General features: G+C 37.5%; 1 protein-coding gene and 1 long non-coding RNA gene across 6 annotated transcripts in view; one reads left to right on the top strand and one right to left on the bottom strand.

Annotated features, from left to right (window-relative positions):
- IL1RAPL1 (interleukin 1 receptor accessory protein like 1) overlaps positions 1 to 12,119 on the top strand; it is a 680,356-nt gene that overhangs the window by 644,275 nt on the left and 23,962 nt on the right. For all 5 annotated transcript variants that reach the window (XM_068179827.1, XM_068179828.1, XM_068179829.1 and 2 more), the window contains 2 exons: positions 6,932 to 7,064; positions 9,066 to 9,211. In XM_068179827.1, coding sequence (XP_068035928.1) covers positions 6,932 to 7,064; positions 9,066 to 9,211 — 279 coding nt within the window. The remainder of the gene's footprint in view (positions 1 to 6,931; positions 7,065 to 9,065; positions 9,212 to 12,119) is intronic.
- Positions 167 to 823, bottom strand: LOC137465712 (uncharacterized). Its single transcript, XR_010994805.1, has 3 exons — positions 652 to 823; positions 436 to 557; positions 167 to 355 (listed from the first exon to the last, which is right to left on the bottom strand). It is a non-coding gene; the product is annotated as an uncharacterized lncRNA (long non-coding RNA).

Genomic DNA, 12,119 nt, shown 5'->3' with positions numbered 1-12,119 from the left:
CTTTTAATTAGAGATATTTTGTTACCTAGGATATTTTCTTGTGACTTATATCTAAAAACAGCTAAGCTTTTAAAAAACAAATTATCTTTAGATGTTACAGAGAAAGCACAGTAAAAATTTGTTTATAAATACATTTTCTAAAAAAAATAGAAAATAGGAGCTTCTAGAATAAAAGTTAAGTCAAGCTTGTAAAACTATTGCAGTGGCTTTCCTTTTCTTTAGCAATACTTGCTTTATGCTTGTGATAGTTGTCTTCCTCTCCAGCCTCTACTTCTGAATAGGAAGGAGTGAAAAATTCTTGCTGAACAGCTAATTTATCAGACTGACATTACCATCTATCAAGAGGAGAGGCCCACTGTTAGGAAAATCAAGATTACTGGTTCAGGGGTTTTGTTACCTCTTGTGAAATGAGGGCAAGTTTGACAATCTATGCACCTGAGAGATGTTCTGGACATTTTAAGCCCCAAGTTCCATACATCACTTCTTTTACTGCAGTCTGCTCTGGTGGTTGCTGTCTTCATTGACTCTCTCTGACAGTCCTGCTGCTAAAGAGCCCACTCAAAGCCGAAAGGATTTGGGTTTCTTTTCCATCATAAGCTATGAACAACCCACTATAAAATTTTTGTACACATAGGTAATCTTAGATCTCACCATATATGTTTGAGTTCAGCAACTTATAAAGTGTTGCAGACTCCAGTATCTTAGGGCTGATCAGCAGGAACATACAGACACCTCCTTCAGGGGTCCTGCTGCTGAATTGTAATTCAGCAGATGGAAGCCCTGGAAGGCAAAGGGCTTTTCATGTGGTAATGGGTAACTGAACAAGTGAATGACTTCAGCTCTGGTGAAGGAGGGCTATCTGCTTAGTTAAAAAAAAAAATCTAATGAATAAGAATTAGGTTTTTGGCTTTTTCTTTCCAATTAAAAAAAAATTTAAAAACCCACACCAAAACAGAAATTGAAAGAAGGGATTTGTTTAACTTCTCCCCTAAAAAGTGATATTTACAAATTCTGTAAAAGTTCAAAAACTACTATCTCTCTCTGGTCTTGCTGAGAACCTTCTGCTGATGTTTTTTTCTTGTGGAGGAATGTACTGTGTACTCTAAGCTTACATCACTGTGGCCTGAAGGACATATTCAAAATGTGCTTCAGATTCCAATGCAATCAAAATTCCATTCTGCAGCACAGCAAAATATGGACAGGCTTATTAATGAAAAAATATAGCTGTGTAATCACATTCAGTACTTTGTATGATGCTTGCATGATAACACTTAGTGAATGATTATGTCCAACCATCTCAAACTTGCATCTACAGAATTCAAAATAGACAGCATTTGCACATTGTATCTTCACAATTGTACGGATTCACGACCTGATGACTTGCCAAAAACATTAAAAAACTACTACTCAGTGATGAGACTAGAATTTTGCAATTTCCAGGTTGCAGTCACGTTTCAGAAAATAATGTTTGTTTTGATTATTTGTTTGGTTTGTTTTGGTTGGTTGTTTAATTTTTCCTAACTTGCTATGTGAAACATGCAGCAGGACATTTACATCATGTTGAGGCAGTACAAGATATCAAGATGCAAGGATGTGTATGGAAACTGGAGGGCAGATAGCAGTAGGTGGTGCTTTGTGCATGCAAGGAAGGAATCTAGAGGAATCTCTGCAGCTCACCCTCTTCTAAGAGGATCCTTACAGGTCAGGGGTAGATGATCATATGATCAAGTCACACAGCTGGAAACTATATGGTACTTCATTTTTATTTGTTTTTTATATTTTTTCCTTAATCATATTTCATTTGGTTTTTATTTTTTTTTCCTTAATCACATTTCCATGAAGGCTTCCAAACACTGTTGAATTGTTTTAGGACGCAAGACTTTTCTGAAAATGAGAGCAGCTTCTACTTACCTGTCCACTGGCCTTGTCAGATGACACTGGCAAAACAAGTGACTTGTTTCTGTCAGTGCTGGAAGTTACCAACTTTCACAGCCCTCCACTTGGAAGACTGTTATTTTGGCAGTATTTTTTCCTCAAATGTGAATGGAAAGAACAGAATTTCATTCCTGTGTGAGATTTTGATTGCATCTGTCTTGACCTTTTATAATTTCATTTTGAAACGTTAACATTACAAACAAATGGCATACTTGTAAGTTTGTAGGTATTGCCTAGGTATTTCCTGTACGTAAATTGTATAAATAGCTTACATTACACAGTAAAAAGAGTCCCACATTTCAGTGCATTTAACATTGACAGTCTTTTGGCCCTCAATATTACTAGATGTTGAGTATGGCTCTCAAACACTTCTATTATATGTTTTTGAGAAATCTTCTAAAAAGTGGTTGCAGAGCATTTTTGATTATTACAGTTGCTGCCAACAAAAAATTTTTGCCCTTCACTGAAGAATCTGTCAAATCAAAGGTGAGGAAGGTGCTCTGGTGCTGTACAGTAACTCATACGAGTAACAGTGCAAGTGGAATCTCAGCTGACCGCACAGGATGGCATTTCAGCAATCACAAAACATTCGCTATTTTCTAATTACAACTAGCACGTTCTTAGCAGGCTGATGTTTTTAATGAGAAGTTATTCACTAGCAATTTCCTTTTTTTTTTTTTTTTTTATGTTTGGAAGTTAGACAGTGCCCTCTCCTGGGCATAGGCTCCCACAGCAGTGGTTTGCAAAGCGCCCCAAATGATGACAATTCATGAAAACGAACACAAAATCTGCATTGTTCTGCTCAAGATATTTGCTGGTTTCAAGGTAGAACACCTTGTGGTCCCTTCTTGCATTCTGCTCTGCTTGGAAGCATGCTGTGCAACAAAAACAGGTCTGAATTTGGATAGCAAAGAGCTTTTTACTAATTAAATTTGAACCCAGTTGGCTTGAGCTGAGTGTGTCTTTATCACAGCGAGCAGCAGGAGCATGTAGTGCTATACATTCCAATTTTTACAAAAATAAACTCAATACTGTAAGAGCATATTCATCAGAAAAAAGGGTGATGGAGAAAAATGCAGTTGAATTTACTTCTTATGTGTTCTCTTACATGTCTTTATTGCATTATTTCACAGTTTAAAAATGTATAATTATACTGAGAAGTCAAAAGTGTTATTTTTCTCTTTATGCTGTCTTTAAGTTGTTTTGGTTTTTCTGTTTGGTGTTTTGAGGGGATGCCAGTAAAAATAGCAGCACTATAAGTTTCACTTAATAATTCTATTCTGATGCCTTTGGATTTTTCCAGGGCCCATTAAAAAATATGAAGCAAAACAAAAAAAAGCACAACAAACAAACCAAAACAAAGCAGTTTACCCAGGATGTAACTTGAACTTACATCTTACAGCAAAGGGGACAGAAATAGATGAATTTCCCTAGCAATAAAATTGAAAACATTAAGTAAATTTAAAGTGTAAAATTAAAATCCGTCAAAAACAGACTGTAAAACTGTATTAATCTAACATTTACATAAAAATTTAAACTAATGGCATAGAAAATATTATCTATCCTCTCATAAAATTTATATGACTTTCAGATCTCTCCTCTAGTTTTTCTCAGTGCAGAAAACACATGGAGAGAAACAGTTGCCTAAGGTTAACTGTGAGGGATTTCTATTAATTGATTGACAAGTTGTTTATACCTTAGCTTAAATATGAAGCAAAGCAGCTCTTGTATTTATTATATGTTTCATGTTTTCTACAAATCTGCAGACTTTTAAAAACAGATTGTCCATGCAGAGCAGCTGCTTAGTGCCACAATAGAGATTGTCTGTCTGCTCACTTCAAAGCTGAACTCCTAGGGAAAAATGCAGCCCCTCCTAGAGCACCAGCCCCTCCTACAGCACTCACTCATTCACTCACTCACTCACTCACTCACTCACTCACTCACTCACTCACTCACTCATTCACTCACTCTCATGAGGACAGCTCTGGAGTAGAGATCAAGATGTGCTCCCAAAATACTCTATCCATTCATAGCATGGCTCTGCAGTCAGGTTTTAGTTACATGTGCCTGCAGCTGGAAGCCTCTTTGCTTCACCAAGGGAGCTCTGTGCCCTCTGCACGGAGCAGTGAGTCCTGGAGTAACAGACCCCCTTATTAATGGTCACAGTTGGTCATTAGCTGGTCACTGAATCTTCCTTGATGGCCAGCTAATGAACATCCCACTGGCTTATTGTGAAGACTGGTCAAGATAGACAGTACAGGTAATTTATAGCTGAAGCCTCAGCATGGTAATGGCCTTCCCTGAGTAACTGCAATCAACACAGTACTAATAAGTGGCATTGCATTCTTCCTAATTTATTTCTCACTTGCAACCATTTCATATTGAATAAAGACTTCAGATTCTACACTTAAAGATATGTTTGTGTGTTTTATTTAGGGGGAACACCTCTTTAAGAATTTAATAAAGAAAACAACCTTAATCTTAAAAACTCTTTTTTAAGATAAATTTTGCCCTTATCAGAAGATGTTTATGCTTAAAAAACAAATATATGCTCATAACATTCATCTATAAAAGGCTCAGAAGCCCAGCCAGATCAAAAATCATCTCTCAGGGGTACCTGTTAGCTGAAGGAGCCTGGAGAGCTTTGATGGTTCAGCACCTGTGGTGTCTAATTTCTGTGAATCATGGAAAAATTGGCGGCCTGACAGGCCAGAAGTTACAGCCTCTCTAGCTGTGATCTTGCCAGCTCTTAAAAGCTATAAAGTTTCAACCAAGCCTTGGCTTGGTAGGAAAGCTCTGGAAAAAAGCCCAAGAAGTGGCAGTGATGCATTAGGTAGCACTCTAAGTCTGGTAGATAATGCCACAGGGGTTGTCCAATTATCACAGAAACCTACTTTGGCTTTACATGTGCAGGTACCTTCTCCCATTTCAAGAGTGCACAGATTCCAAGACATTCATAATCCTTTAAGGGTTTCTATTTTCATCTTCACAAGTTCAAGCATCATAATTATGATGCAAAACCAAAACAAAAGCAAACCCCAAAACCAAAACCAAACAAACCCACCCACCCCCACCCTCCACTTGGTATATATCTGCAATGTAACTATTGTAAGAAACTGGGTTTGCATGGCAAGGAACCAAGAAATCATGTTCTACTACAGTTTTTTATGCATTTGACGCACATTAAGTGGCATCCCCATGCTCATCCCATTCCCTTCAACTGGCTTCAAGATTTAAAAAATCTTTCCCCCAGTGATTCCAAATCACACTTCTTGAGTCATGAAGAGATTGAGAAATTTGGTTTCCAGGGAGTTGTCTTGACCATCTCTCCCTGGGGTGTGAAAACAGGAGCTATGCTTCTCTTTTGAAAGAGAGGTTTTGGCCTCTCACTGAAGATACTCATCTTATATTTGGCAACTTTGCTTTAGAATAAGTGAGATTATTAAAATTTCTCATTATTCAGAGATTCCATTTCATAGTTTTTGATTATGAAGGAGACCCTTCTCTCCATTCTAGTTTCAAGTACTGGACTACTCCTGTCTCCATAGCCGGCATTGCTTGCAAAAGGTATGGTAGCAACCAAACCTTCCTGAAATGACTAAAAGAAAATGAGATCCTAAAGTTCCAAAACAGATTGTGGAAGTAGCAAAAATGGTATTTGCCTTGGTGTTGCACATTTGGAACACAAATATTTGATTCTGTACTTTTCATGGCATGGATGTGAGAGTTCAAGTCAGACAGGGGAGTCATTTATAAGACATTTATTTCATAATTACTTGTCTTCTTGTTACACAGAATCCTGCATTTACTTTCATGCTGAAAAGTAAATATGAAATTCAAATATTAATGTTGTATGTTTAAGAAGGACCAGGTCCCGACCCAAAATAGTGTATTTTTGAGGAAATTAATTGAACCCAGATGGGCTTATGGCATCTTGGTACAGATGAAGTAGTGCTAAAAATGCTTTTCTCTTATTTTTTGTCCAGGAGCTGTGGTCTGTCAGTCCAAAAATTAAAAACTGAAAGTGTCATTAAAATATGAACTTGGTCTCAGCAGTAATATAAACTCCAAGGAAATATTCTCTTCATGGAGGAAAAGAAATCCCAACACTTCCTTAAGTTACGGTGTATATCCCCTAAAGGAATGCACGTGACAGTTTAGAAGAGTTGGTGCACGTTGAGAAAAATCTCTTTACAGCAGTGAATGGGAGATTTTCAGCTGTGTCTGTCCTCTTGCTTTATCCAGTCTTACCACACACACAGAGTGTGCAAGTTGCCTTTTCGATCCCTGCACGTGCTCAAGATAAAGCCCATAGCCAAGTGGTACAAACACAATGTAAGGTTCCCTATGAAAATAAACAAAGTGAAGGCATAGTAGTTTTCTAAATCCTTATTATAATGATTAAATAGGTAATGCTGGGCTTATATATGACATTTCTGCTCCCTGCTGCATGCTCTGCTAATGGTTCTTCCCATTCTAATGGCTTATAATGTTCAGAATTAGTTCACATGAGCTTTTTTCAAGTGTCAATGCTTTAAACTTTCCTGCTAAGTATAGCAATGAGCACATGTCTTTCTACCAGATATCCCTTGGGAATGGAACTCTACAGGAATATACCAGCCTCTTTGCAGAAACCATTGCAAGGCTGAACTAACACGATGTAATTGCATGTCTATTTTACCTAACTTTTATCTTTTTCAGAGAAAAAATAGAAATATTTTGTTAAGTTAGCTCCTTTTGAAAAGACATAGTCTCTGATATCCTTATCAAACATAAAATGTATTGAAAAGTAACTAATCCTGTTTTTACATAAAATTTAATTTAGTTTTTTATTGTATTTATTTTCAGAAAATGTATTGTTCCGAGACAGGCAGATACTCTTGGAAACTTTCAACAGCAGCTGGAAATTGAGGAGGTCTCTGAATATTTTGGTTTTTAAAAAGCAGCTGACTTAAATTTTTTTAATAAACATGTTTTCTTACATTCTTTTCAACAGGTGGTTCTGCTAATCTAACCTGCAGAGCTTTCTTTGGATACAGTGGAGACGTCAGTCCTTTAATCTACTGGATGAAAGGGGAGAAGTTTATTGAAGACTTGGATGATAATCGAGTCTGGGAAAGTGACATTAGGTAAAAGAAAAAGGTTTTTTTCTTTTTTTCTCTATATTTTTTATAGGTATTGTTATACTTTTTATCACAGTCTAACCAAGGAGCATATTGTGTCTGATCTGTTGTTTTTTTTGCAATATCATCCATTTGCTTTTTTGACTCCACCAGTAGAGGACAGAAAAATGCCCTCCTCAGCTAAATCTGATGTTAGCGACTTGCAAAAGCAGAATCGCTACCCAAAAAGAGCTGTAGTGTTGACCAGCTGGAAGTTACCTAGTGACTTTTTCAAAATGTGGCAATCTACAAAAACAACTATGAGGACACTTAGTAAGATGAAATAAAAAACATAAATATCTTCAAGAAATCAGCTCAAAAAAGTATTTTTAAACATGAAACCTTAAATAAATGGTGAAGTTTGACTTGCCTTTTGGAATGTTTTAATTTCTTCATGAAAAAAAACTGAGTTTCCTGGGATGTTATCTGGCTTGTTAGAGCCAAACATCCTGTTATGTGGGCTGCTTATATCTGCTGAAATACTTGTTTTAGGGAGGATCTGGCAATTCATGACATATACTTCTACTGCTCCTAAAAGTGCTGCCTCCTTTAGAAATTAAGGACAAATGTGGATTCGTATTGAGAATTACATGCTTGACATGGCATACTAAATCCTGTCCAATATGAAATATCTGCTTGGATCTGAAGAGATTTCTTTCATATTTATAAGTCTGTATGTGTGAATATCACTGTTTCTATGTATCACAGAAATTAAAACTCAGAAATTCAGGCAAATCTTAGTGTGCATGTCATGGTTTAACCTCAGCCAGCAAGTAAGTTCCACACAGCCACTCACTCACTCCCCTATTATCCCCCTCAGGTGGGGTGAAGTATCAGAATAGAACTTGTAGGCTGAGATAAAAAGAGTTTAATAATTGAGACAAAATAGATTATAATAATATCAATAATACTAATTATAATAGTAAACATATATTACTAATAATAATTGTAGGGGAAATGAGACATAGAGGAATAAAACCCAAGAAAAAGAAATTATTCACAATACAATCACAATTAGCAAAATCAAGTAGACCGCAGTGACTTTCAAGGTCATCATCCCCAGACATAGGCAAAAAGGAAGTGTATTTCACCCCAGTGTACTTCAAGTTTATTCTACAAAAGTCCAGACCAATATACTAAATGGCATGTGACAATAAGATCAGCTTTATTTTGTGTTTAAAACTTTCCCAAGTCCTTCAGCCAGTGACTTGCCTATCTGATGACTGGCAAAAAAAGTGTCAACAAAAATGTTACAACTTTCTTGTTTTGTGGAGGGAGGAGCAGAAAAGCTCATTTCCATTTCATTTGTCAGGCCTGGAATAATTTGTCATTTGCTTTCCTGAGTTCCTGAAACTACTGATGGTCTTGTTAAGAGGGAAAGAAAGTAATGGGAAGACAGGTGGAGTCTTACATAAGGAAGCCTTTTATTTATAATCTCTATGAGCTAGCTGCACCTGGTGTACCAGTTCTTCCTACTGTTTGATAAAACATTATCAATTTTTATAATGCATTCTAGAAAATTATCTCTCCAACCATGGCATAAACACATTGTTCCTGAGTGGCATATTGAAGAGCCTCAGAAAAAGGACAAATATTGTGTTTGGCCCAGACTCCTGGTGTGATTCTAAAGCATCAGAATAACTGTTTTCAGTTTTCTCTCTTCTACCATTCCAAGACTCCATGGATCAGAGTTTCCATCAAAGTGTGCAATGATACATTATCCATGTGCATATCATTCTGCTTAAAAAAGACAATGAACTGCAGCTCTCATTAGCATTTACAAAGCCAAACCTCCTCATTAGAAGTGAGGAAGAAAAGGGCATGATATAATTAAATTAAGATTGCATCGAACCATAACCAAATTTGAAGCCAGAGAGTTGTGAGTTGTAAGTAGCATTGTTATGTCATGCTTATCTAAAGCTTCACTGTGGTACAAGCAGAACAGCAGCGATGGTTGTTTTTTCTCAGGGTTCTCAAGGAACATCTCGGGGAACAGGAGGTTTCCATCTCACTGATTCTTGACTCAGTCGAAGAAGCAGACCTAGGAAATTATTCCTGCTACGTCGAGAATGGGAATGGACGCCGGCATGCCAGTATTCTTCTACACAAAAGGGGTAAATATGCAGCTTTTCTCCATGAAAGGATAAAGTGTAGGAGTGGTCAGCTTGTAGAGATTCCCTCTGATGCAAGCATGAATTTAACTTCCTAAGAATTAATAGTCAGTGGTTATTTTTCCCCAGGAATTTGTACGACTTGAAAAATAAAAGAGAAAAGATGTTGTTAATTATGGCTGTCACTGGAAAAAATACAGTAATGCCTTTTAACTAGATCTCTATAAAAGATGCATTTAAGAATTCATTAACTTTAAAATTAATGAAGGCTCAATAGAGAAAATATAGTAGGAAACCATAGGTGATACAATGCTAATAATTTTCTGCAAGAAAAAGAAATCAAATTTTAGGAAAACCAAAATCAAAAGCCTTCCACTTCTATCAGAAATGCCACCTAAACCCCATGCCAGGGAGTTCCTGCATAGCCTGACATGGACATTTTCCTTCCAACACTTTTGTTTAACACCAACATTTCTGAAGTGAAACATCATGACAGAAGCTTCTAAGAACCCTCCTGTTTCTCCTCAGTGCTCACATCCCATGATCCCAGCCTGCCTAATGGCCACAGCAGTCTCCCACCGAGATAATTACAGGGAGATGGAGAATCTCCTGCAAATCGAAGCTCTCAGACCCACTTTGTCCACTTTACCTCCCAGAGGGGGTTCCACATCCCTGGGATTGACACTCCCCACCCTCATGCAGCTTCCTTTTGACTTCAGAAAGCAACGAATAAGCAGAAGCAGTGTCTGCATTTTGCTGACATTCCTGAGCTTTTTTAGACTGTTTGTAGAAGAGAGTAAACCAGGATCTTACTGTGGTGCTGAAGTACTTGTGGCATCTCAATTTCTATCAAAGCTGTGATATCTTCCCTAAATTTAGTTTTGTAGCATGCAAAGTCTGTCTAAGCTTAGGAGGAAACCATAAATCAAGATAGTGTGACCAATTTATTTAAACATATTGTTGGGTACCTCCAATTACTTGAATAGAACTTAATTTGTAGCCATTTTTCTAAACTCTTGTCATTGGTTCTTAAAAGATGCAGATGTGAATTACCAGATTTTCTGCTTAGCCTGACATTGGTCATATTTTCTTGATTTTTCTGAGATGAGAAATTAACTTATTAAGTAGTTGAACCTCAACAGTATACCAGCTAGTAGTCATATATTCTGGTTCAGAGACATTAGAACCCAGAGCAAGAGCTTAACCCAAAAAAAAACCTGAAATCCAACAGCTTGCTCCAAATAATCAAATTACTTGATGGAATACTGAAAATAAACATTTTTAAAGGTCAAATTACTTTAAAACCCATATTTATTTAACTGATACCTATTAAGTCACATGCTGATGGCTAGTCCTTAGTTTCTCTTCCATAAAAGCAGTAGCTCCAAGACTGAAAACATGTAAGTCTTCTCTGTTCTGTGACCACCAGATCTCTAATTTAACTTTATGCATGCATGAATTTTGCAAGAATCTACTTTTCTTGCTCCCTTTCTTAGAGAGCTCAGTAAGTCAAACATACCACAGTATGTGATCTCATGATAACGTGCTTAAGAGGGAGTAATTTCAATATTTAATTGCCCTTATAAATAATAAAAAGACAAAAATAGCAGAAAAACTCCCCAAATTTTTTTTTTCCTCTTTAAGTAAGGCTGAATCTGAAATAGATCTGGGAGCAAAATCTGTTGTGCCCTTGAAAGACAAAAGATACAAGCCTTCTACACATTTTGCATGTTGACAACTGTTTCAGTGAAATGATAAATTAAGCATGGCAGATAAAAATTTGAGCTAGTCTTTCAGGTCTCCTAGGAAGAGGAGTTTTGCACTGCTTGCTTAGTCGCCTGTATATCACCATGACAACCTTTCGGTTTAGGTTTCCTTGTTTAGCTCTATATTTAGCCTCTGCTAGGAATGAGTTAGCTGTTTATTAATTTCTGATTATTTGGCTGACTTAGACCAATTGGGACCTAACAATTAGGTAAATTTGCTTCCTGAACACCAAGACATTTGCAGATGTAGTAGTTTTGGCTGGTTTTCTAGTTAGTGATCTTTTTTTTTTTCAGCAGTATGAGTACAAAAAAGATGAATCTGGAATGTTCACTGCATACCTGAAAAAGAAATTATAATCCTTCTTCAACTTCCTGTGTGGAACATTATCACCAGGATCAGAAGGGACAGCAAAGCAGAAAACTCTGCTGCTGACCAAAGAGAGTTCCTGGGAAAATAAGTATTTAGGGCTAAATGCTGCAGTGGGTATTCAGGTACAAAGTTTAAGCCTTTCAAACTCCCTTGCAACTGCTGCTTCACCCAGGTCACTAGAGTCTCTGTACACTTAAAAGTCGAGGGGGAGATTTTAGACATAACTACATTTACACAGGCCCGGAAAGCATAAGATGTCAACAGTTTAAATCACCACAAAAAGCCTGGATGCATCTTCCTTAATATTCCCTGGTCAGCCTGACAGGGACACACTCTCACCGCACAGAATCCCCGAGCAGGGTCCATCAGAGGCTGGCCTTGGCCCAAACCAGAGCCTGGCACATTCAGAAAGGGAGAAGGGACTTCTGCTCTTCCCCTGATGTGGCACTGGAATGGGAAGCCAGAGCCTCTCCTTTCCTGACATGAGCTAATTTCAGGAGGGGAGCAGAACACTGCCCCTAGACTCCACCACCACTTGTGCAGGACAACTGAAGCCAATTTCAGCGTCCAGCACTGGGAAAAGCTGGGCACCCTGGTACCTCCCTCTAGTGCAAACACCAGTGCTCTGTATCTCAGGGAGCCCAACTCTTATTTTCTCCTGAACTTCTTTTACTCTTTGACTCTAGTGGAGAAAGACTATGATCTATGTTTTTCTGCTGCCAGCTAACCATTTTTAGAGTCCTAAATTTCCTCAGATGCTGTGCATAGGGACCAT

The sequence above is a fragment of the Anomalospiza imberbis genome, chromosome 2, assembly GCF_031753505.1.
Source record: "Anomalospiza imberbis isolate Cuckoo-Finch-1a 21T00152 chromosome 2, ASM3175350v1, whole genome shotgun sequence".
Lineage (NCBI taxonomy): Eukaryota > Metazoa > Chordata > Aves > Passeriformes > Viduidae > Anomalospiza > Anomalospiza imberbis.
Note: the sequence above shows the minus strand (reverse complement) of the source record. Positions and strands in the feature narration are given on the sequence as shown.